The 25,462-nt window shown below is 38.7% G+C and overlaps 2 protein-coding genes across 4 annotated transcripts in view; one reads left to right on the plus strand and one right to left on the minus strand.

Moving 5' to 3' along the window:
• LOC103389048 (cingulin-like protein 1) overlaps positions 1 to 17,408 on the minus strand; it is a 48,181-nt gene extending 30,773 nt beyond the window's left edge. Inside the window, exon 1 of one of the 3 annotated variants that reach the window (XM_025062753.1) lies at positions 16,971 to 17,408. In XM_025062753.1, coding sequence (XP_024918521.1) covers positions 16,971 to 17,243 — 273 coding nt within the window. In that variant the 5' untranslated portion in view covers positions 17,244 to 17,408. Of the gene's footprint in view, positions 1 to 1,309; positions 1,448 to 16,970 lie in introns of those variants that run through there. The other 2 variants (XM_025062754.1, XM_008324310.3) reach the window with 2 other exon arrangements.
• The window catches only part of LOC103389085 (ephrin-A5-like), a 1,154,841-nt gene that overhangs the window by 82,964 nt on the left and 1,046,415 nt on the right, over positions 1 to 25,462 (plus strand). The window lies entirely within an intron of this gene.

A 25,462-nucleotide genomic window follows, 5' to 3' on the forward strand; every position in this document is an offset into this window, starting at 1 on the left:
ATCCATCCATCCATTTTCAACCGCTTATCCGTTACCTGGTCACGGGGGCAGCAGTCTCCATGACCTCTCCATGACCCCCTGAACCTTCCTGCAGGTGGTGAGTCCACTGGAAGGTACCAACCACCCTAACCCGGATTCCATCTTGCCCAGGAGGTGAACCCTGGGGTTCCACACCAATGAAAGAGACATTGCCTCTGGGTCAAAGCAACACCCTTTCTGGAAATTTAGCTCTTTGATGGGTTAAAGTAAAATATTTAAGAAAAGCGTTGACTGTAATGTTTAGCAACTAACAAATGACTTGCCCAATCAATAAGCGCAACAAACCGTTGCCTACTGCTACTACTTCATGGATGTAGTACAAATTTGGCTGTGTGTATACTGTATGAATGATGACGAGTAAAGCCGCTTCTGAGGTGGTTGGTAACAGACTTACAGAGGTGTCGGTAGCCTTCCGAAGAAAAGCTTTAATTTTCTATCTCCTCTTGCAAGACAGAAACGGAAAGAAAAACTTCCCTGAGCACGGAAAAGATCATGACCAACCATTCAGCAGACAAACAGTAAGTAGTTGTCCTCAACACAGCAGACAACTGTGGCCAGAGTCAGTTAAGGTGTCATGCCATTTAGGAGTAAATCTCACCACTACGTGTCAAAATAAGGCCATTGAACATCTGACTGAGTTCCACACAGAGGCTACTGATTATCCATGGTACTATTTTATGAGCCGGTCATTTTTACCACATACAGGCCAATCACTGGCTTCTCCATGCCACCCTTAGGTGGTCTCAAGGGGCAGCAGCAAAAACGGTATACCTATTCTGGAAACTACCAAATGGTCACAGACTCAAGAAAATACAGAGCTCAGCACTGGAATTAACCTTGGCCTAAACAAATATGTCAGTCAGACCAATAGTTAGGAAAAAAGTCAACCTAACACGACAGGTGTTAGACAAGTGCACAGTGGGGTTAAACCCTGATTGATTCCAGTAAAACTATTTTATCCATATCAAAAACACAGTGGGGTTAAGCCCTGATGATTTCAGATTGATTTCAGTAAAACTATTTTATCCATATCAAAATGATCAGTACTTATCCGGTAAGGGAACTCAAAGCAGGGAGAGCAGACATCTGGCACCCGACCCCTCCGTGTGTCAGTGCCAGATCAACCGCACTTAGTAAAACAAAACAGCAAAAACACCCGAAAATACACCATTCGTAGCCAACACAAAAGACTAAAGCCTCGTGACCTCTTCATTCTGAACAGTAGTTTTCAGATTAATCCTGAGAGAGTTAAGATATTGGTAATACTCACTTCATGGGAAAGAGACGAACTCATCGTGTTGGGCTGAGTCAAAACTCATTTCTACACTGGACTCAGCCTGCAGGGGGTTTCTCAGTGTGTGTGTTAGAGGGTGGGCTGCAACACTGTGTACATGGAGATGACCCTAACTACAATCTCCATACACAGAGTGACAGAGGGAGGGAGGGAGGGAGAGAAAGAAAGAGAGAGGACACACTCAGAGAAGAGGGGGAGAGAGAGAGAGAGAGAAAGAGAGAGAAAGAGGTGGAGAATGTGAGTTTGTTAGTTAATATCCGGGCTGAGTTTGTGAAGCTTTCCTTGGCTAACTGATTAGTTTGCTTAACTCTATTGATGTGTGTGTATTTGAGTGTGTGTGTGTGTGTGTGTAGGTGGGAGAGTGGGTAGGGAAAAGAGACTGAGAGAGAGAGAGAGAGAGAGAGAGAACAGACGGGAGAAAAACAGCACTAAATGAGCCAGATTTAATTAAGATGGAAAAAAAGAAACGTTTGAATTATTTCATTTTAGTCCCTTGAGTTGGAGCCAAGTTTCATCAAAGATTAGTGTTTCTTGTAAAACACACTTTCTGTCCAGTTGCTGTTCACCCACACATTTCGATTCACATTATCGAGACCAACCACAGTTCGCACAGACAACAATATTAATTTATACATGTACTGGTTAATGACTAGTTATTGGAGAGGTGTACGAAGTAAGACAAGCTGTAATATGTTTATTGTAGCAGGGCGAAGAAAGCGCAGGAGACGGGAGTGAGTTTACTCTTTATTCCAAAAGCGCAGAACAACTGAACTTCAACAACTCAGCGCGCCAAAACATAGGCACCGTAAACCACGCCCCCCAGCCCACAGTCCTGTAGGGTGAGAGGCATCCCTTGCAGTGCCTGCCACATTATTATATTACCGTAATCACAATAATAAAAACGTTTAGACCCGCGACCCGGTAACATAACAAGTCCTGGCCCAGCTTCGATCTTACATGAAAACATGCAGTTTTCTGACGTATTCATCTCATTACTTTAATTTGTAAGTGATAGGTAAAGGCTTTTTCGGGTGCTTTGTTTTGATAATTTGTTGGAAAATATTAACATTATGTCGAGAGTGTTATGAAAATATATCAGAAACAAAGAATTCAAACTACAGACAAAATAATATGTGACTTGTCTTGTAAACACATTCTTTCTATTACAGTACCTGCTAATGGTTTTCCGACTATAGTTTACATGTCAAACTATAGGTTGGAGCTATTACAAATTACTGCCCTAGTACAAAGAAGACACAGACATATTTTGACAACACTACACACTGTGTACTGATTAAAGAAAACCAAGGCCATAAATACTAAATAATGAGGTATTAGGAGTAACGCTGACAAAGCCCAGAACATTGTGACAAGTCCGGTCTTGTCGGTTTGAGATTAAATAAAAGAGTGACTAAACCTGAGGTTGGGCTAAATCTTAAAGTTCCAGTCATCACTGTTTCCACCTCCACCTCCTGTGGAGTCTGAGGAGACCTGACTTCTTCGACAGGGTGTGTCCGGGTGGAGCCCGATGACTGTGGAACGAGGCCAAACTGGGAGATGACACACCTTGATAAGCAGGTATGAGGAGGGTGAAGCCTTTTTGCATGTTTAAAGTTTTGTCTTTCTGCAACTTTGTTTGTTTTTCCTTTGTTTCTACTCAGATGCTTTTCAAAAACTACGGAAACAATAAAAAACAAATCTGTTGGTTGTCGGATCATTGCTGTAATTTGCTATCATAAATGCTTTGGGGTGGTCACAGCAGTCTGCGCTATTACCGTATAGCAAGAAAATCGATCAATTTGAAAACCAATGGGAACGGATTGACTTTTTGTCTGGAGTTTACACAATTGTCCATCCACTGTCCAAACATACTCACATTTGTTTTAAACTATGAACTTACCATGTGAATGTTACTGTGAATATTGTGTATATAATGAAAATGTGACCAGGGTGTGACCCCTCACATAGCACATGCCTGCAGGAATGGCTCCAGTTCCCCACTCCTACCAACCTGAGAATTATTGATAGTGGTCGATAAATTAATAAATATTAGGATATCACTGGTAAAACTACTCAGTATTCACTGCTCATACGTGCTTTATCCTTCTATTTCCCTCTAAACGGGATCATCATTTTCTACCGAAGAAGATCTAAAACTAGGGATCGAGACCAAAACCTTTTGAAAATGTTAGAAACTGAGTGAGTAAAGGATTCATTTTATTAAAATACCAGTATTCGATAGCAGGGAAAACAATTATCAAATTTTTCCTGAAGAGAACAAGAAATAAACTGCAGCACCAATACAACTTCTCTGGTCCAAAACAAGTAATTAGTAGTTTGACTTCTGTAAAGTAAAGGAATCATCAGGGTGGAGCGTGCAGTGCTTAATGTCATGTTTGGTTGTGGAACTTGTAGAACTTCATTTAATTTGCTGTGTAGAAAAAAACAAGTCGGTAAAAACCTACTGCACCCTGGGAAAACCAAAGATGGACTCTGGACTTGACCTCTTTGTGTTGTTTTAAGAAGCAGGACATGTAGTTAATCCTGCAAATAATATGAGATTAGTTTGAAGAATCCATAATCCTAGTACTTTTAAACAGAGGAAGCCACTATAACTACAGGCTGATAACAAGTCCTGGCCCAGCTTCGATCTTACATGAAAACATGCAGTTTTCTGAGGGTTATATAGGGTTTTCTGTAGGTTATATGAAATAGGTTCGAATGTTAACGACAACAGATTTATTGCATACTGAAGTTTAGATGCGGTGAATTTGAAGAATTCTACAATTTCCTCCAGATCATACAGTTCCTCAGTGTAGTTAGATGACATCTTGGAAATCCAAGAATCCTTACTGGACTTGAGAAATCCCTATAGCTTCTCATGTCGTTTACCTACATGTCATTACTCAGCAGATTGACTTGTACAGCTCGAATGTGTGTGTGGGAACTCCCTTTTTCATTATGCCATGACTCATGGCTGTGGTATGTCATGTGTATGCGGGCAGACTTTGAACTAGAACTAGAAAGATCTTTAAAACTGGGAGTGAACCTGCAGGAACACTTAAACCCTGCAGGTTCCTTTATACAGCCTTGGAGTGTTTTATTATTTCTAACTGTAGTGTGCCCTACACTGACAGTAAAAACATCCATACCACAGATCACCTATCATTTATGGCTAAAACCTCATGATTATACCATAACATTTCTCAAATAATGTTAAGTAAATCAATAATATGGACTTTGAGGTTGACTTATAACGTGGAGTTAAGTCCTCAACTGAAGTCAGGCTATCTCTGTTTATGTATATCTCAGTGAATGAGCTGATTGGCTCTGTACCTCAAACCAGAGTGAGGGAACTCTGCTGGATTCAATGGACGTTAACCTGGTGTTCAAATTCTGCATTTCTCAGAGGTCAACAGGAAACTCCAGAGGTTATTCTAATACTGTATTATCCAGACTTCAACTCTGATAAAAGTTTACTGTAGTCCGTAAATGTATCTAACAGCTAAAGTCATGCTAGCAATGTGACATTTTTACTGATAAATACTGTAAATTTAATATTTCAGGAATAAAGATGCAAAATGCCCATACATGGTGTCATCAGAAATTGCCTAGTACATTGGACTAAAATTCACATTGAATTATTCCATGTATAAAACACAGACATTTCAAGCCTGATTCTATTCCCGACTAAGGTAAACCTGATCCTTAAAAAACTGTCTCTTCAAACTCCCTGTATCTTAGTCACAGACGAATGGATCTGATTGGTTCCTGTAGATCAGCTGTACAGAACCGCTCCTTCTGCACCACAACAGTGTAGAACAGCAGAACCAGTTTGTCTGTGTTTAATGATATGAATAAAGAGCATTTCACCTCCTCCTGTATTTACTCTGCTTTGCTGCTCACTGAGGCAGATCCGAGGCCCGTTCCTCTGGATTTAGCAGTTTTTTTTCCCCTTTTATCCACAGAAAGCCTCCCCTGTTATTATCTACTGTGTATACAACGATAAACAACAGCCGGTTTCTGCAGCCTCACTCCAGGTTCCAGGGCATAAAAGGAAACAGGAAATTAAAACTAAGGCAAAATTGTACTGATAAACAAATTAGGAAAAAAAAAATCATGTTTATATCAAATGTCAAGAAAAAGTCTACAGTACACTATAGAGTTTGAATTAATTTGCCATAATTTACCAGAATTTTCTCCATGTACAGCTTGGTCTAAGAACTGTTGTGAATAGTAACAGTAATATAGTATGGTATAGTAATAATAGCAATAATGTGATCAGTAAAAGAAAACAGCGATGTGATGTTGTTCAAGCTAAGCTCTACCACACAGTCCTCTCACTGACTTACTGTATTTGTCGGAGTATAAGGCGCACTTAAAATCCTTTACTTTCCTCAAAAATCGACATTGACGTTTAACTCTGTTAACACAATTAGAAGATGCTCAGCAACAATTGTTACAGTATGGTTGTATTACCGATACCTGTGAAACGTTGCGTCGTGTCTTCCAAACACCCAGAGACTCTACGCTGTGTTTTTGTATTGTCGATATATGGTGCGATGCAGAAGGACAGAAGGACTCAAACCTATGGCTGTCAATTCATTCGTGGTCAAAAACTCTTTTTATTTCTCCTTTTCTATCGATGCTTGCAAAACACACACTCTCTCTGCAAAACAACATCCACACTTCCTCATGGAACAACGTCAAAACAACAAGACGGTGACCATCCAGAACAACAACCGTGACAACCTCCTGACTCTGTAGGGGTGCACAACAACAACAGCAGTGTCCCCCTGTGTCCAACTTAGGTCACTACGCTTTTCCACAAATCTTCGTCCCTATTGATCTGCGACTCCATGCGCGCCCATCGCACCAATATTGTCAAAACCCAAGTGAAGTAAAGTAATTCGGGACTTGCCATCATTCCGGGTGGATTAACTAAAGAATTCCAACCACTAAATATTGGTCTTAACAGGGCGTTCAAAGTTAAATTGCAAGCTGTGTGGGAGCATTGGATGACAGAAGGCAAACACATTCACCAAGACAGGGAGGCAACACTGGGCGAGTTACATCTACCAAAAAATACGGTATATATGACACCACAACTGGTGAAGAATAATAAGGAGTTGGTTCTACAAAAATCCTAGACCTTTGAAATACAGTGCTGTTTTAAATATGTCCATAAATTTAATAACTGGTTTAAGATTTTAAGCCATAAAAAAAAAAAACCATGATATTGCTATTTTCCTTACTTTGTGCAATCTTTGTATACAGTATATTCTTAGTAACTTTATATCTGCTGCTCTTACCCTTTTCCTATACATACAGCAGTGGTTCTTAACCTTGTTGGAGGTACTGAACCCCACCAGTTTCATATGCACATTCACCGAAACTAAAATACAAGTGAAAATGTACATATGGGTAAAACTTGCTAACAATTTGGCTATTAAACAGTTCTGATATTAAAACCTCTTAACTGAGTTTTTTTTTTTTTTTTCCATCCACACGAAGAACAAAAGATAATTTGAGATTTGGCTCTGTACAACTAACCAACACCACCCAAACACAATCAATGCACACACACACACCTAAAAAGGGCTGGGTCAGACTTCACCTTACTCCTCCTCCCAGTCAAAAATAATAAAACATCTATGAGCTGTCGTTTGTTTGTCGTCCCTAAATCAAATCACGCGGAACGACATGCAGACACCGCAGAACTCTGATGTAGAAAAATTCCGGTGCGGCTACAGCTGTGCGTTTGTTTTCAGTCTCTTAGTCAGACTGAAGTTAAGCTTTAATTGGACATCTTATGTAAGCTAATCCCAACTTCTGAGTCTGTCTATTTTATGTGAACCTTCTCTCAGAAGTGACTCAACAGCAGTCTTCTTAAAGACATAAATGCAAAGCTGCATCTTAACCTTTTTTAAAATAATAAAGGAACCACTTTATATTAGTTCCACTGGCATATATACTATATAAATATATATATAAATATTTATATACATGGGTAAAGATATACTCCATATAAAGTACTTTTGTATTAATGTGGCCCATTTCCTCAACACAGATGTACACACAACTGTGTTCCCTAATTTAAATGTGTTCACCTACAAAATACAATGTTTTTTAGTTTGTTTTAAGACTGACAGATGAGAAGAGTTTAGTGTTTCTGTTCACGAAGGACACCCAGAGGCCGAGCTACAACATTAATGCCAAAGATTTTCCGAAAAATGACACAAAGTAACAACAGAATTTGTGATTGTCCTTCCTGGAAACCAGACCATTGACTTTCCTACATTCAGACCTGTAGTGCAGTCCACACACGGTACAGTTAACATAAGATACTGTCCACACATGGTACAGTCAACACAAGGTCCTGAACCACGACTTCTTGGGAGGTTGCTGTGCACTCTTCAAACATTTCTCCTGCCAGGTTCCTGTTACTGTTGTTTTTGATATAACATTAGAGTGACTGCATATGAAAGCACAGTTCACTGGTAGTTGCTGTCCCAAAAAACACAGTTGAATGATCTACTGCCATCTCCTTTGTCATTTATTAGGGTTGTCTGAGAATATCATTTACTTTCTATGTCAGTGATTGCATTTTTGTCTTAGTTATAAAGATCACGCTGTTTAGAAAGGTGAGCAGTGAAGTCTGAAGCAACTTTTACTTATTGTCTCTGACTTCTGTTTCAAAACTAGATCATCATCATCATCAACATCTTCTCTACAAACACTGCAGCCTCCACCAATCAGCACCCATCCAGTCTGCACCCTCTCTCCTTGCAACAAGTCTTAATGAGTGATAATCACGAGGGTGACCGCAGTGTTGGAGTCCAGCCAACTTTCTCAGATGCCAAATGGAAGCCTGGAGGTGCTTCATAATGCAAAACAGCACTCATCAAAACACAGAGACCCACACACACACACACGCAAGATGTTAATAAAATGCAAAAAGATCCATTTGAGGAAAAAGCTTTTCATCAACAGCGATGGATAATTAGGAATTTCACGCTTCTGTTAGTGGAAGAAATAATAATATTGTACGAAAGAAGCTTTAAAAAAAAAAACACTAATGACCTGAAAAGCGGAACGGTTTGCTGTGAATCTTATGTTTTACATCAGAAAATTAAGCTTTAAAAATGGATACATTTAAATGAAGGCAAGACTTGAAGATAGAGAAACATCTTGTTATTTTTCCTAATGACTTTAACGACTTGAGCTGCTAAAAATAAAGAGATGTGTTTATGGAAAATAGAATTTCAGGGCTTGGTACAAACCACAGAGTCTGGTTGTCGATGTATGTTTGAGTGAAGGTTCTGTCATCACGTCGGCCCAGATTACAATGTGCAAAGTGTTATTTTGTGCTGTTATTTTTTTTTATCCTTTAATTGTTTTGGGTTTTTTTTTTTTTGGTCCATTCAGTGTCACTGGTGTTAATACATTGATGACAAACTTCTAACGGGCATCTGGCCTGAAGTTGAGGCCTCCACAAACACATGCAGGGAGTTCAAATGTTATTTTAAGCTCAAGGTACTTTGGTGAAAATAAAATGTTTTCCCACAGTGTGTGTAAATAACAACTCATAATTGGATGGGTGCTGCAGTTATGGATTTTGCAGTGGACATCATTCTGCCCTTTTGTTAAAATGTGTTACATTTTTATTATCTGATTATTTTGATGCTAAGGGAACACCGGGACCCAGATTTTTACCCAGATCTGGCAATCAGGAGATCAGATTCTGCCAACTTGGTCATGAGGTCTGCGGTGCTCAACCAAACTAATTTAAACGTAGGTTAAATGTACGTTTTATTTGACCCCTTTCTGCCAATTTATAAGTGAATTTCTGTTCTCACTCTCTTTCATAGCATGAACACATTTTTCCTCTTCACATTCCTGGAGAAGAGTCAACGCTCTCTGATACACTTACACATAGACCTACATTTCTACAAAGTAGAATTCTACTTAAAACTCAGGGTTAGGATTTACTGCTGCACAGTGACGCCTGTCATCTTAAATATTTTTCACCCAAACTTTTCATCAACTGTAACAAACCTTACAAAAATGCTTCTTCACCTACGCTGCAGCACAGCAACAGAAAATAAATCTTTATCTCTGAAGTGTGGTTTGATCAACTATTAAGTGACACTGCCGGTGGGAACACAAGAACAAAGGTCAATATTTCAAAACTACCTGCTCTACTTATATTACGCAAATATACCATATCTACCACATCTATCTAAGGAATGTGGTCTTGACCCTCATTATAGTTTATCTCACTTATAAACTGATAAAATGAATACCATAACTCAACTGTAGCAAAGTCCATACAGAAATCCAACAATTTTAGGAATGTTGCGACACATTAGCTTTACGTTAAGGCTGCGTTTCTTGGCAGGTTTTCTCAATTAGAAAAATCAGAAGAAACAGTATGAGACAGTGAAGTGAGAAAGCAACACAATTTGGTTCAAAGGTTGAAGCAGCATGGCAACAACTGCTTCTGTTTGTGGTGCTGTACAACTGATGATTTCCTCTGTGAAAGGAACTGGTCATGAAATGACACCACCAGAAATGAGTTTGTTTAAAACCCATTGAACATTTTTCTGGAGATACCATTCATTCCAATTGAAGAGGATTTTATCATGTTGGGTGGAGGTTTTTGACATTTAAAGATAACACAAGCATCTGAATAAAGTCAGAGCCATCTCAGAAACGTGAATTCCTACTCCTACACAACATGAACATCTCACACCAACGTCCTTCCTTATTAAAAACGCACATGTGGAATTCGCGACACCTGTCTGATATATGACCACAACAAACAGAGCAGAACCCACACGGGGAAATGTAGAGTATGCAAAGTTACCATTCCAAACACTATTGTGAGAGAACATTTCTCATTTTGAAAACTCACACCCTCATTCCTCACATACTCATCACCTTCGTCCACCATGTCACTTTCCCATGAGTCATTACCGAGGTGCAGTTTGGGACATTTAGTGTTTGCCTGGCGTTGACTGTTCTGATTACAAACTTGATCACAACAATAAAATATATAGATTTTTTATTCTTTATTAGCCATGTGCACTACTCAACAGCAACCCTTGGATTCAGAGCTAGACACAGTTTAACCTAGGCCTCCAAAATTTTGTAGTTGGGCTTATACAAACAACAACCTGTTTTGGGCATGTCCTAAAACCAACAGGAACGCCTTCTTGGAATATATATATATATATATATATACACACACATACATACATACATATATATATATATACACATACATACATACATATATATATATTATTTTAAGTCTATGTTAATGATCATACAACAATGAAGTTAGTCAACACAAGTCAAGGCATCATTTATATTTTTTTTTCAATACTTTTGGCCTTGTTGTGCAGTGACATGAGTTTGTTCAGGGTGTTGTCAATCAGCTGTCAGAGAAGATTCAAGGGGAGAGAAGTTTGTCTGTGTTTGCTCCATTCATTCCTGTCATGTTTGTAAAAGTGATCATCACGAAAGGCTGCACACCTTCATCAGATACCTGTGCAGAAATAGCAGTAGGAAATTAGTCAGTAAATAAAAATGAAACTAATGCCTCTCACTTTGTAAAAATGGCTGTAGAACAATCATTATCCACTAAATCTGGCTGACACTGACTGATTGAGATCTAGACTAGTTTAATTCCTACAGGTCAAATCAACTGTTGGTTACTGTTGTTGGAGGTGTGTCATAAGCAGAAAAAGTAGTTACTTCTGCAGCTGAACAAGCCGCCCTTTGTGTGTTGAATTCAAATGTCAAGTATTCTGTACCAGGAACACCCTGAGGTGGCATCTGCTGCCAATCACTCATTAACCAGCTGTGGAATTTATCTACACTGGGGGAAAAAAACAAAACAGCATCAGCGTCTAAATTTGACAAAAGGGTGACACTGCTTTACATTCACTATTAAAACTCAAGGGCTACTTTCCAAACAAATTGCTGTTAATGCTAAAGCAACAGAAAATTCAAATCTAAAGTAAATTGCCAGAGGTAAAACGTTTTACATGCATTTTAACAGTTTTATTTTATTTTTTTTAAATATATATTTTTGAGCTTCACCAGATGCTTAATTGTTTGCATTTAGCTCACAGTGTCGTGCATTAAGAACACTTGCTCCACAAACATGCTTTGCATGCTGGGTGTTAAGCTCAAGGTGCTTCAAGAAACAAAAACTCTTTGCTGCAGTGTGTTCAAATAACGTTGGTATGAACTGTGTATTACGGCAATGACAGGAGGGTGAATGGTGGCTTTATTAGACATACAATGAGTGTCACTGTTCCACAGTGACAAAATTTGAAACTGATCTTCACATATTAAGACAAACATTTTTACATATTTGAACTATAATAATTATTAATTAATTAGCTGCAGCTTAATGCTAATGTCATCATCAAGTGAGTATTCCCATTGACCACCTGTTGTTATTATTTGTATGCTCAAACCAGGGACTTAAAATCTTGAATCCAAAGATACTGAGAAGATACCAATACCAAACCCAAAGTGAAAGTAAATGAACGCACCAATGTGAATCCCAACATAATACAGGGATTCTCGTCATATCTGGGAAAGTGAACTTCTTTTCACACGCCACTGCACACAACAAAGTTTGACCGCTGCATTTAACCCATCACAAGTGAACAGTGGGCAGCTTTGAGCGCCCGGGAAGTGCCATGCTTAGAGCACCTCACTGGTAACTTGGCGGCTGGTGGACTCAAACCTGAAAGCTTCTGTACCCAAGTCCGCTTCCTTAACCACTAAGCCACTACACCCCCAAATACAATACAGTATTACAGATGTAAAAGTTCAATTGTCAAGGGGTGAAGTTAGTTAATTTACATGTTCTGTATCTGGAAACATTCTTGTCAAATGTTTGTGGGGAAAGCTAAAAAGAGGGTGAGAGAGGTGGAGAAAGAGAGAGCGAGAGAGGGAGTTGTGTTAACTCGTTGGTCCGGTTGGTTGACTGTCTAAGTGTGTTAACTTGTTGGTCCGGTTGGTTGACTGTCTAAGTCAAAGCAAAGAATGCTGTCCCATCAGAAGACATCAGCAGGGGTGTGGGGGGTGGTGGAAGAGGGTGTGTGTCCATGTGAAAGAAGGAAAGTTAATGCAGATAAATAAGATACCAAACTGTCACTAAAATTAGTGTCAAGTGACAGAAGGGCCTCAGCTCTTCAGTAGCACATGAGGGTAGATTATAGAAGAGGAGACACAGAGGACAAAGACAGAGTGAGTGACTTCTGTGAGTCTGTGTTCAGGTCTGTCGGCCTGTGGTTGTCATGGAATCAGAGATGTTCCAATTAAATAATTAAAGGGGGGGAAAAAGTTTTTTTAAAAAAATCTAGAAATTTTAGAGCACAACTGACAGACTATAAATAAATAAAAACAATTATATATATATATATATTCATATATATATATATATATACACATATATATGTAAAATGGTACTGTATATTCAATGAAAAATGCTTCCAAAAAAGTAAAAAAAAAAGGCATTTTTCCTAAATTGTCGTAAGATGTTGTTCACAGGGTTCAGCTACAGGTGAAATGTAAAGTAAGGTACATTTAACTACTGACAGAATGTGTGTGTAAATACATGTGGATTGTACACACGGACACAAACCAAGAACAAACTCTAAAGGTTATATGTGTGTAACCCCTCCATCCCCCCATACACACCTTCAATACTCAATTATCAATTCAAGCTATTTACTTTCACTTTCAGTTTCGCTTCATTCTAGCAAAATTAAAGCTTTAGTTCTTTGGTTTTAATTTTAATTTTATATATTGATGATTGATTTTAGACGAAGATGTCGGCCAACTTCTAATTTATTAAAATCTAAAATCTATTTTCAGGGATGCTTTAGTTAAGCTACGTTTGAGCAAAATGTTTTGCTAGGTTTGAGATGGTTTGATTAACTGTTAGCCTTTTTGCTATGTTTTATACCTTTTGAAGACTAACATCCATTTTACATTTGGCTTACATTCAGATACGGGAGCAAACCTTAAGTTATGCTTTGGCACATATGTAAATTATATTTGACCAAATAAGACAAGATGTGTGTTTACTTTTTTAACCCATGAACTAAACTAATGATGCATTTAAAAAAAAAAAGTTTTTCTTGAACTGTTTAGTTTGTAAACCAAAAAGAAAATATCAGAAACAAATCAAATCTACAGCATCTATAAAATGATGTGAAGCCAGAGAAACAAGAACAAGGGATGGCGAGGAGACTTCAGGCAGAGAAATCTGGTCAGGGAGTAAAACAATTAAGCTGTTGACAGACAACGCAGAGACACAAGTTGACAACCCTGGATGCTAACAGACTAGTTTAGTTGGGCTTTTAACATTCCTCGACTGTTCATATACACTGATGGAAAACCATTAGATCAAGGCCTTTAGGAAGACATAAGTAACATCGTACTGTAGTTCCACAATAGCTAACACTAGAGTTAAAACACTGCTGCTAGGCACCAAAAAAAAAAAAAAAAATTCCAGCCAGGATAGGATAAGCTTAGAGTTAAGCTTACAAAGAAGTTACAGTTAGGTCTAGGTTTAGAACTGTTTAATAACTTAGAATTGAAAATTGCAGTAACTCCTCCTCCATCTTTATTGTTAACTGTAGTTTAGACAGTGTAGTGTGTTCTGGTCTCTGCATTGTTAGGAAATTGTGTTCCCAAAAAACTTGCTCCATCTAAAGTTGGGTGGAATCTCTGCATTGTTAGAAAATTGTGTTCCCAAGAAACTTGCTCCATCTAAAGTTGGGTGGATACAATCTCATTGGCAAACGCAGAGAAACGTCTGCCAATTACTAGTGAAAGCAATGTTTTTAAAGCACCATCTCAACAACCAATAACATGCAACTAAACATGGGGCCCACAGAATATTACGGTGTCCAACATTGTTTTGGCTTAATAACACACCAACCCAATATTATTTAGTGATCTCCAATACTAACTAACTAAAGGATAGTAACTTTACTGAATTTATGTTAGTTAGCTGTTAGCCAATCACCAGAGTGGTGACCTAAGCAGAACACAGTGGTTAACCAGGCTAGGCTTAGGACTATGCCTCTCATTACCCATGTGCCCTGCTCATCCCCCGGCTGCTTGGGAGCTGCTGGGGGTAAAAGCTATGGAACGAATCGCTGTTTTGCTAGCACTGCCACGAGTGCCAAGGTAACAAACAATGTAAGGAGTGTGAGTTTAAACTGTAGAATAAGAGTTTCAGGAGCAGTAGCGAACGCCATTTACTAGTAGCACAGGATTCGACGCAATCAAGTGTTTTGTCAAATTTAAGAGATTTTATGTATAAATGTTGTTTTATTGCTGTTTTGCTACTGACATTGGAATCCATTACGTTTCAATTAGAAATTTTGAATCTATCTGTCAATCAACCAGGGAACTGGCCCCTAAACCTGAAGGAGACCTGCTCTTGCTCAACAAATAACAAATAAAAGTCTGATTAAATGATTAGTTCGTTACTGTTCACACACAAACAGGTTTCAATCTTCATATCCAAACAGCTACAGGGAGAAAAACCCTTAACTGTTTCATAACAACAACAACAACCGCAAAAGAACTGAAGGAAGAGTCGGTGACTACAGTACAGTCAAAGACTTCTTGCATGCTTCCTACAACGAAACTATCAATCCTAACAACCAGAGGAGAATGTGTGCTGTCATAACGGTTAAAAATGTCATTAATGAACCAGTTATTGATGACAGGGTAACTGACTTTGCCGGGCTAAGCCTATGTGAGTGACATTTGCAGCCTCCGCCCTGCAGCAGTAAAGATAACATCTGCTCTTATCACAGCACAGTACTGGGTACAACCCTATTTGTCTTTATAGGAAAACAAGCAATGGTAAAATTTCATCACCAAGATCAATAGTTGATCTCATGTCATTTGATCAAGTCGGATCCTGCACTGATTTTCGTTTAAATTTTTTCACGTTTCTGTCAATCACATTAGAGTAAGCAGATAGGGCCAACTTCACCCATTAGCCTACCAAAGCAGTGAAAGTTAAAATAATTTTCAAAAGATCTTTAAGAATATTTAGGGACATATTTGTGGATATTCTCAGTCATCCAGGTCATCGTAATAATCCCGGAAGTGGGCAACTTTAAAACTGCTTTTGAAAATAGTTAGGTACCTTTTTTTAGTTTGATTTCATAAAAATAACTATTGTTTGTTTCATTTTACTACACCAAACTCCATAGAGCAAATAAGCGATTTGACATTTCAGCTTACAGGAGTGGCTCATCTGCTGTTGTCCGCATCAGTTCAAGATCATATATGTTTATATGTGGTGTATGTGTTGAAATTCTTAAAGCACCAAAGTGAGGCAACCTACGAATAAAAAGAAAAAGAGCGTAGACTATGTGCCACCTTGAAACAAAAACACAACTTATCTCTATGGGTTTCGGATCAGTAGTGTAGAGTCAGTTAAAAGAAGTGACAAAAACTTCAGTTTCCAGTCAAAAAGTCTTGTCTAAAAGTATAAATCAGTTCTAGAGTCAGGTACTTCTTCTACAGCGGGACCCTGTTCAAGTGGTAATATACCTGTCAATGCAAATTTTACCAAACATTTCAGCAGCTGTTTAAAGGTCAGAAATACTCGTTTTTTTTTAACCACCTGAAGAAGTTCCTGCAGGATTACTGTACTCACCAGACTCTAAAAAGCATCACTACTAAAACAAAAAGGCAAGAAAAAAAGCCAGATACAAGCATCTAAAAGGTAGACCAAGAAATAACAATGTGGTAGCCAAAGAAATAACCCACAAACTGCACTAGAAATGTGTCCGTAAACTGCATTAGTTCAGCCAATAAATAGTTCCAATAAACAACCACAAATGGTTTGACGTGATGGTAACCTTCCCAGGTAATGGCAGGAAGTAAATGTGAGTCACATTGTTACACTGTACCAAGGTTTGACCCTGCACCAGACGTCCGAGAACCTGAAGGTTTCCTGTTTGATTTCAGTTTCTCTCAGAAGCTCTCAGAGAATATTGAGTCATTTGACAGAGATTGTACTAATAATGATGATAATGCTCACAGTGACTTTATATATATATATTGTTGATATATAATCAACAATATATATGTATTTATTTATTACTTTACAGTGTTTCCTCGTGGCAGGTTATTAAACTTCAACTGTGACGCAACTTTCTCGGTATCTTGAACTCGTCCTGACTGTTTTCTGAGACCTTCAGTCAGCCCTGATTAGAGAGTACTAATTATGGAACTTTACCTGTCCCCACAACCAAAGACATGTTTCATTCACAATTCCATTCTGTCAGAGCCTCTGTATCTGTATTTTCAGTCTAAAAACATAACTCCCCGGTAAACTAGTACCTTTACCCTGGAGCACTGACAACAGAAGCAGCAGCAAGTGTGTGTTCAGCTGCACTACCTGACGAAGCTCACAAACAGAAGTCAACTTTCCTTGGCCGCAGAAAAGCAGCAGTTGTTTACACCTAAAGCTAAAGCTAAAGCTTAAAGACGTTTTCAAAGCGACGGAGAAAAGAACCGCAAGCGCAGAACAAGCTAGAACGCGGAGTGTGGGTTGGTCATCTTCTCCTACCTGTTCACGTTGCCTCTTAGTCCTCCCGCTGCTCCTGACAAACTGACAGACACTGACTGAACACTTTCTGCTTGAATTGAGTTTGCCCTGTGGGCGGGGCCAAGGCCTGCGACAGCACCTGCAGCAGAATGGGAATGTGGTAGGTGACGGTGTGCACGACACGTGCACGAGCACAGTGAAGGTCCTGGCTGTGGCTGCTGCGCCTGTCAGGGCTTCACAAGGAGGGAAAAGGGGAGAGAAACCGGAGAGGGAGAGAAGGGGTGAGACAAACATCAATGAAATCAAAGCAACACGCACAAATGGAGACACACCAGAGAGTTTTTATCATTTATATACCCTCACAAGGACTTCACACACATACATGTTTTGGTGTTTTATGATCACCACAACTATTCATTGCATTTCCTCGCCCCTTACACCAACCTTATTTTTGTTATAATAAGATACACACCACTCTTATTCTAATCCTAACTCCGACCTCTTAAATTACAATTACAAACAAAAGTACTCACTCGCTCAGTAGGTACTCACAAAATATTCCCACAAAGCTAAGATTTCATACGAGAATAGTCATTTCTCAAAAATGTGGCTCCAGAAGTATAGCTTTGCCAGGACGGCGCACACACACACACACAGGACAACACATAACCCCATTTTTTTTTAAAATCCAGTGCACCAACGTGCGACTGTTTAAACAATGTCAGGAATGTTCTCAGCCAATGAGACATTTACTTTCCCATGTTCTGATGGCACAACACACCCACACCAATCCATCCGTCTGTTCTTCTGTCTATACCCATTAAACCTATCAGAGATTAGATGGCCCGCACATATCTGTATTGCGATGGTGGTATAGTGGTGAGCATAGCTGCCTTCCAAGCCATCTATCTTCTCCATTTTGCAAACACTGCAATAACAACAGCTTTTGTTGTAAAATTCAAATGTAGTCTACCTACCTACCTATCTATCTATCTATCTATCTATCCATCCATCCATCCATCCATCCCCTGTCTGTCTGTCTATCTATCTATCTATCTGTCTATCTGTCTATCTGTCTATCTATCTATCTATCCATCTATCTATCTATCTATCTATCTATCTGTCTGTCTATCTATCTATCTATCTATCTATCTGTCTATCTGTCTATCTATCTACCTATCCATCTATCTATCTATCTATCTATCTATCGATCTATCTATCTATTGTTAAATTCCCCATGCTACCTTGTTAGCATTTACTACCTCTTTTCAATCATTGACAAAACCAAAAACATGGCTGCTCATCCATCAGGTACAGTAGACAGTATACTGTAGTAGAACCTTCTTTGTAGCAGAATACTCTCTCTGTCTGTCAGAGTAAAACAGCAACAGATTGTGATATTCTGTAGCAGCGGGAAACAAACCGAGAGAAAAAATTTTGATTCAATCACAGCAACGGGATCTTAAATGAGCGTCACCTGTTTCACAGAGCAGCAAACACTGCAGGTCTGAGAGGACATGAAAAAAGGGGTGGAGACCTTGAACTCGGGAAAAGTATTTACTGACGATTTTATGAACCAAAGCAGAGGTGGACTCACTGTTCCACAAACCAGATCGACCACAGTCGATCTCGAAGGAAATCAGCTGCCATGTCAGTCAAGCTTCCTTGAGCTGAAGGATTCACTTCCTTTTTATTTTAATGTCCTGTCTGTGTCCACTGTCCTGACTGTGGGTTTGTTAACCAGCTCCCTGTTGCTGTGGCTGTTGGGCAACATGACGGGCAACCACTCCTCACATTCCTCTGCAGTGGAGCGGTGAACACACCCAGCAATGGGTTAGACTGTGGACACACACACACACAGAGACACACATATACACACACACAGACAGACACAGGGTCATTGTTCTGTATAAGCTTTTCTTATGTCAAACCTACAGCCACAGATTTGATGAGCAAGAAAATAAGATTAGAATCTACCATCAAAACACCTGTGATGGGTAGAAGAAGATTTAGGCAGGGGAGAAAATATGAATTTTGACAGTCTGGAATAATAACAATTATAATAATAATAATAAAATGTCAAAACCCTGGCTCAGAGCAATGGAAATGTCCATATTTCCAAGTAATTTATAAAAAAGCAAATTTAATAGAAGTCAAATTCTGGTTTGAAATATTTTTTTAAAAAGTGTCAAAACTTCATTCAAAGGTCATTTGTGGCTTCAGTTATGGATTTCTAAATATTTTTCTAAGATGAAAAAAATACATAAATACAGAGTTCTTTAAATAATAACAAATCCCAAAATAATATTGCTTACTATTCATTGATAAAGACCACAAAAATAATTTTCTCTCTAACGCTCTTTGGTAATATATGTTGCACAGAAATATAAATCTAATCTAATCTAATCTAATCTAATCTAATCTAATCTAATCTAATCTAATCTAACCTAATCTAATCCAAGATTCTCCAACACCTATGTTCGAGGCCTGTTTGCTGTCCTTTTAGCTCCACCTGCAGCTAAACATTTCCTGCTTACTAAATAAACAGTAAAAGCCAAAGATAGTGTAAACCTGACAGATATCTGTGTGTTTCTGAATCTGTCCCTTTTCTTCCTCCTGCCTCATATTTGAATTCCACAGTGAAGAGCTGGACATGTCCGTTATCGTCACCTGTAGTCTGGGCGTGATCCACATGAAACATGTTGCAGCAAGGGAGCGCCTCAATAAAACCACCTTTACTACCCACACTGATAAACATGCACTGCTCAAATATTTACGTATACGTACAAGAGCTGAGCTGACAAACCTCAGAACTGTAGTACGGACCCAGGTACAGAACTCCACAGTCAAGAAGATCCTTGAAAGGACTCTTGTTTTCAACATGATCCTTTGTTATTAAACATTGTAAATGTGAGATATATTATAGAATATATTTGTAATTGCAGGTGTATTTCATCAACACATATTCATTTCTGTAGAGGATTTTATTTATTCATGCAGTTTTAATAGTGTCCCAATCAAATATCAAAATATTGGTAGATATTTTACAATTACCATTTAATGCGAAGAAATCTATTTGTATTTTTTTATTTAAATTTTCTAACCCAGTGAGAATTGAGAATTGACAATCGATAAGTTTAATCAGTTCCGATATCAATAATGAAATCTGGATCTGTAATCGATAAGTTTAATCAGTTATACCGATATCAATAATGAAATCTGGATCTGTAAATTCCCATAATTCTAAATAGTGACAAATATCCATCCATCCATCCATTTTCATCCACTTATCCGTTACCGGGTCGCGGGGGCAACAGTCTCCATGACCGCCACCCAAATCATACAACACCGTACCAACCCCCAAAACCTTCCTGCAGGTGGTGAGTCCACTGGAAGGTACCAACATTGCCTCTGGGCCAAAGCGCCACTATATAGTTATGTATATATACATATATACTGTATATATCGTGGCGCTTTGGCCCAGAGGCAATGTCTCTGTCATTGGTGTGGAACCCCAGGGTTCACCTCCTGGGCAAGTTTGAATTCCTGTTAGGGTGGATGGATATATACAGTATATATCCTCAATGGATGGATGGATATATACAGTATATATCCTCAGTATATGGCAACATTGAAAAACAGGAGACTCTTGCCTCTGTCGTCACTAAAGGGCACAGTGTGTGCTAGAAATTAGGAAACCTAAAAACGTTGTGTTTAAATGTGTTATTCTTTAAGTGGGGTGTTTAATCAGCGAATCGTCTTAGCAAAATGAATGCACCGAAACCCAACTTTGTGAGTGAGGGTTCATTTTATCTCCACTTTTTTGTTTGAGTAGGTGCCTCACTTAAGAACAGTTTCCTCAGCAATGCAATGAATGACCAAAAAGGGAACAAACCTGAGATTAGGTACAACAATGTACAAGGACTAGAGAGTAATCCTATCATAAACATGTGTGGTGGGGGTGAGGGGTCAGTAAAACGATGATTCGTCCAGGGTTTGTTCTTATCTGCTGCAGAGTTCACAGTGAAGACTCGGTGATAAAGGCTTTTAAAGTTATGTAAGATAGAAGAGGGCTTACAACAGGAGCACCTGCAGCTGAATGAGCAGAGCGTGTTGACTTTTCATAGACCATACATAAGGAATGGACACAGACACGGATACACAACTCAGTCGTTCCTTTGTGGCACTCGTCTTCAACAAAATCTGGTTTCAAGTTTGATCAAAAACAAGATGTAAAATGTGTCGACCCAATGACGCCGGACAAGGAGCAGATTTCGGGTGAAATCTTGGACGGGGTCGCTAGTTTCAAGTACAGTGATACCTCGGCTCACGGACGTCCCTATCCACGAACAAATCCCACTTTGAACATTTTCTGCTAAATTTTGCTTCGTTTTACAACAACGTTTAGCATTCGCAAATGCGTTGTACGAATTCTCGCCACTACTAATGCTGCTCACCTGTGCGCATGAGATGCACAAAACGCATGGCACACCCAGCCACTCATCAGGCAGCATGCCAGTTCTTGTGCACCTATAAAACAACAAGTGGTTAGCATAACATTCGTTCGTCATTGTCCCATGTTGATACTTTAAAACTGTTTCCAGGCCAAAGAACAGATTAACTGGACGTTTGGAGTCAAAGAACAAACTAAGTCCATGACCCGAAGTATCACTGTACACACTATGAGATGTTTTGTTGATTCTGTACATATTGCAATTCCCGCACCAGCCTGCACTAGTTGGGGACAGACAACAGGAATGGACCAACTGTCAATCAAATACTGTCTGCCTGAACTGATTCTGGACGCAGCATGAATTGTTGACCTAACAACAAGTCCATGTGATGTTCAGGAATGTTCATAAAACACTGTGGAAAAAAAAATGTGACCTGGTCCGTTTGAAAGAAGATCAGGTCAGAGGTCAGACCTCCTCTACCCTAGAGTGATTTACTGGACTTTCCTTTCCATTATGAAAGCTCCAAAAAAGGTGAACTTTTACGAGACGGACCAGAGGCTTTTTGGTGAAATTCTTTTTTTCTTTCTGTTTTTTTAATTTTTTAAAGCTACGCTCAGACATTCTGCTGGAGGTTTAAAGATCATAACACACGACAGACATGTGAACACAAGTAAACCCGACTGGAATATTCTATAGATTTACTATTTCTTTCAGACACTCAAATCCAAACCTCTTCATGACTAATACCTGAAAGAAAACCCCTTTCTATTATTATGAGGTGAAATGACATCATACACTGGAATAAATGAACGAAACCACCTCGCTGAGTCAACAACAAATTGTTCTCCACCTCGCTTCGATCATTTCCCTTAAACTGAGACTCTGACGTGATGCCAAACGTGTCCGGGCTGGTTGAGGTTGGATGGGGTAAGTTAACGTGGCATTCCCGTCATATGTGGACATTTATTCCAAGAATGGAAACATTTCCAGGTAATCATTTGTGCAGGTGTTTTAATTTACTCTCTTAAAAAAAAGTCAGAGTTTAGGTCACTTTGTTTAGACACCAAAGTCTGTACCTGTAGAAAACCCACTCAGCAAGAACAAACTCAATACAGAAGGACTATGATCTTCTTGCTGTAACCTAGTCCAGGTTGGTCATAGGATTTCTTGATCTGGTTAGCATTAGCTTACGTCCAGTTTAGCAACCAGTAACAACCTCCAATTACATCACAGTAACAGGCAGAAAACATATATTAATCTGCCTTGACAGTCCATGTTGAACCACAAAATATTTTAGTAGAAGAAGTTTAATTGAAATGTGTTGAAAATTGCCAATTATCTCCTTAAATACATTTTTAATATTTGTTTGTATGATTTTTCTGTCATTTTCTTTCCCTCAGGAAAATACAGAAATTATATATAAATATTTCCACTGACCTGTTATGGTACTTTTTTCCACAAACAACTACAAAGAATACTCTGTGTAATAATAATAATAAAAAAAGAAACTTGTTTAAATGTGTTGGCGCTCTTCAGGGTGACAACAGCTCAGTGAAAACAAAGGACAAAAATGGCAGTTTTGAATTCAACTCATTATTGCAGTAAAACTGGTACAGAGTAACAGATTACAAAGCTCATGGCACAGTCACTTAAAAAGAGAAATGAGGTGTGTATGTACAACAAGGAGGGGGAAAAGAAAGCAACGATAAAAAGAATGTTAACATTTTGGCTAATAGAAACATCAGGGGTAACATAAAAATGAAGATACTGCAATCCTGGATGATGGATTTGATTATACAACAAAGAGAAAATATGTAATGAAGCATTGTTTAAAAAAACAAAAAAAACCAAAAAAAAATTACTTAAAAAATACATTTAGCACTTACGTCTTAATATTCAGTCCTGGTGTTTTACCTAGGTCCAATTCAAAGCAGCCGATCAACTTTAGTCTCAAACACGGAAAAGAAACAATTTCAATGTATTTGGAAATGTATATTTTGGGGGGTAGCTGGTAAACAGTTTGCTGATGACTTGCTCATTTATTTAGTGATATCCAATATTTTTAACAGAGGTTCAGCTCATAATTTTGACCTTTTTTTCCACTGGGGTATCTATTAAACAGAGCCACTTTACAGGGACATTAGTCAGAGCATGTCCAGATCCACAATAGAGCTTCAGTGAACTCACGATACAGGTAATCTTTGGGTATCACAGGTTAGCTGTACATATATATTGTTGTCTATTGTGATGTCGCAGTCAAGAATGTGCCACAGTTCCAGCAATCTATGTTGGTTGAGGTTTGGCAATCAGTCATAACGCCTCAACCTGATCATTACGATGGAATGGATTATGAAGAGTTCACTCGAGCGTTAAAATCGGAACATGAGAGGCTTCCAATGGAATGTGGTACACTGGACAGAAGTGAATGATAAACAAGCCTCCAGTCACTAGGTGGCAGGTAACTCATACAGTGGTTTATACAGAAAGTAGTAGTATTTTAATTTCGAATGGAACCATCTAGACTCGGAACATACAAGACTGTGTTGAGTTCAGTTTTCAGTTGGGGCATCTGTAGTTTTGACAGTTTTGCGCCTTTTCCAAACAAGAAGGTTTCACCTAACACCCCAAATGGCTTTGCATCTGCTCTGACGGGTCCAGTTAAAAACAACCCTAAACTTGTACCTCCAAAGGTCAAACCAAAACATCAAAAGTACTAAGCACCACGGTCAAAGTAAAAGTCGGCACCTGGCTGCTGTAATCTGACCAAAGTATGCACTACACCTCAAAAAACAAGCTCATCTTTAACAATAGCCACCTCTGTTGGTCGGTCCTAACACCGCAGAAAATGCATCATGAGTATTTACACATTTATCTGCAAAGAATAAAATAAAAAAAAAAATAATGGTAATGTCATGGGAAAAATAAACATACTGTATATTGAATACTCGATGAATTGTGATTTCTCCCTTAGAGCATTTAACAATGTTCCCAACAGATAAATGTCAAAAACATGGATTTGGAAATTTGATCTCACTACATTTTCAATGCGACACATTTTTCAACACACACTGAATTTTTTTTTTTTACTTTGTCACCTTTTAACAAAAAGAAAACTGATACAACATATTCCTAAAACACAAAATAACAACAGTCTACATGTAAAAATATAACTTTTACATACACAATTTCAAAATAATGGGAAGGTTTGACAATTTGTTGCATACAATTTACAAATGTCTGTGTGTCGTGAGAACCGCTCAGGAACTCCAGTCCCATTTTATGTCCTGTAGGGGGTGCCATACTCGTGGCAACAACGGAGAACACAACAAAGTCAGTTGAAAATTTTGAACACTGCGGGGTGTCGGCCAACTTCCGCCAGTTTAGTCTTTGTGAGAAAGTGATTCCTCCCCACGAGAACACAAAAGATTACAGAAAACGGCACCCTCCTCATATACTGTATATACTTTTTTGTACATTTATATATAGATTGATTTATTCAAATAGATTCTTTTCCAGTTTCCCTGACGTGGTCTGTGAACCTCGCCAACTGACGTGGTTTTTAACCACGTCAAAATAAGAAACCGACAGAAAACAATTCCGTCGGAAAAGAGAACTGTATTGTTTTTTGTTTTGTTTTATTTTATTTTTTTATTTTATTTTATTTTTTTTTTACAATTTCTGCAACAGACATGTAAACCAGAACGGACAAAAAAGTAAGAGTAAAAGATTGTTCTTAAAAAAACAGAGAGAGAGAGAGACAGAGAGAGAGAGAGAGAGAGAGAGGGAGAGAAAAGAAAATTTGTTTTACAACGTACAACCACACACTTTGTACTGAAGACTACATTGGCTTACAGACAAGCCCATCAAATATTGATAAAAAGCCGATAAGCTATAATACAAGAAGAGACGCATTGTTCACAATGGAAACAGGGTTCGGGTAGAACGGGAGAGTGAGGTTCGAGTTGGGGGTTGAAGGACTTTTTGGAGGAAACGAAGGGAACAAGAGGACCAGGATTTGGGCTCGACTTGTTTCATCAAGTGTTTGACCCATTGGCTTTG

The sequence above is a fragment of the Cynoglossus semilaevis genome, chromosome 14 (assembly GCF_000523025.1).
Source record: "Cynoglossus semilaevis isolate Cse_v1.0 chromosome 14, Cse_v1.0, whole genome shotgun sequence".
In the NCBI taxonomy this organism is placed as follows: domain Eukaryota; kingdom Metazoa; phylum Chordata; class Actinopteri; order Pleuronectiformes; family Cynoglossidae; genus Cynoglossus; species Cynoglossus semilaevis.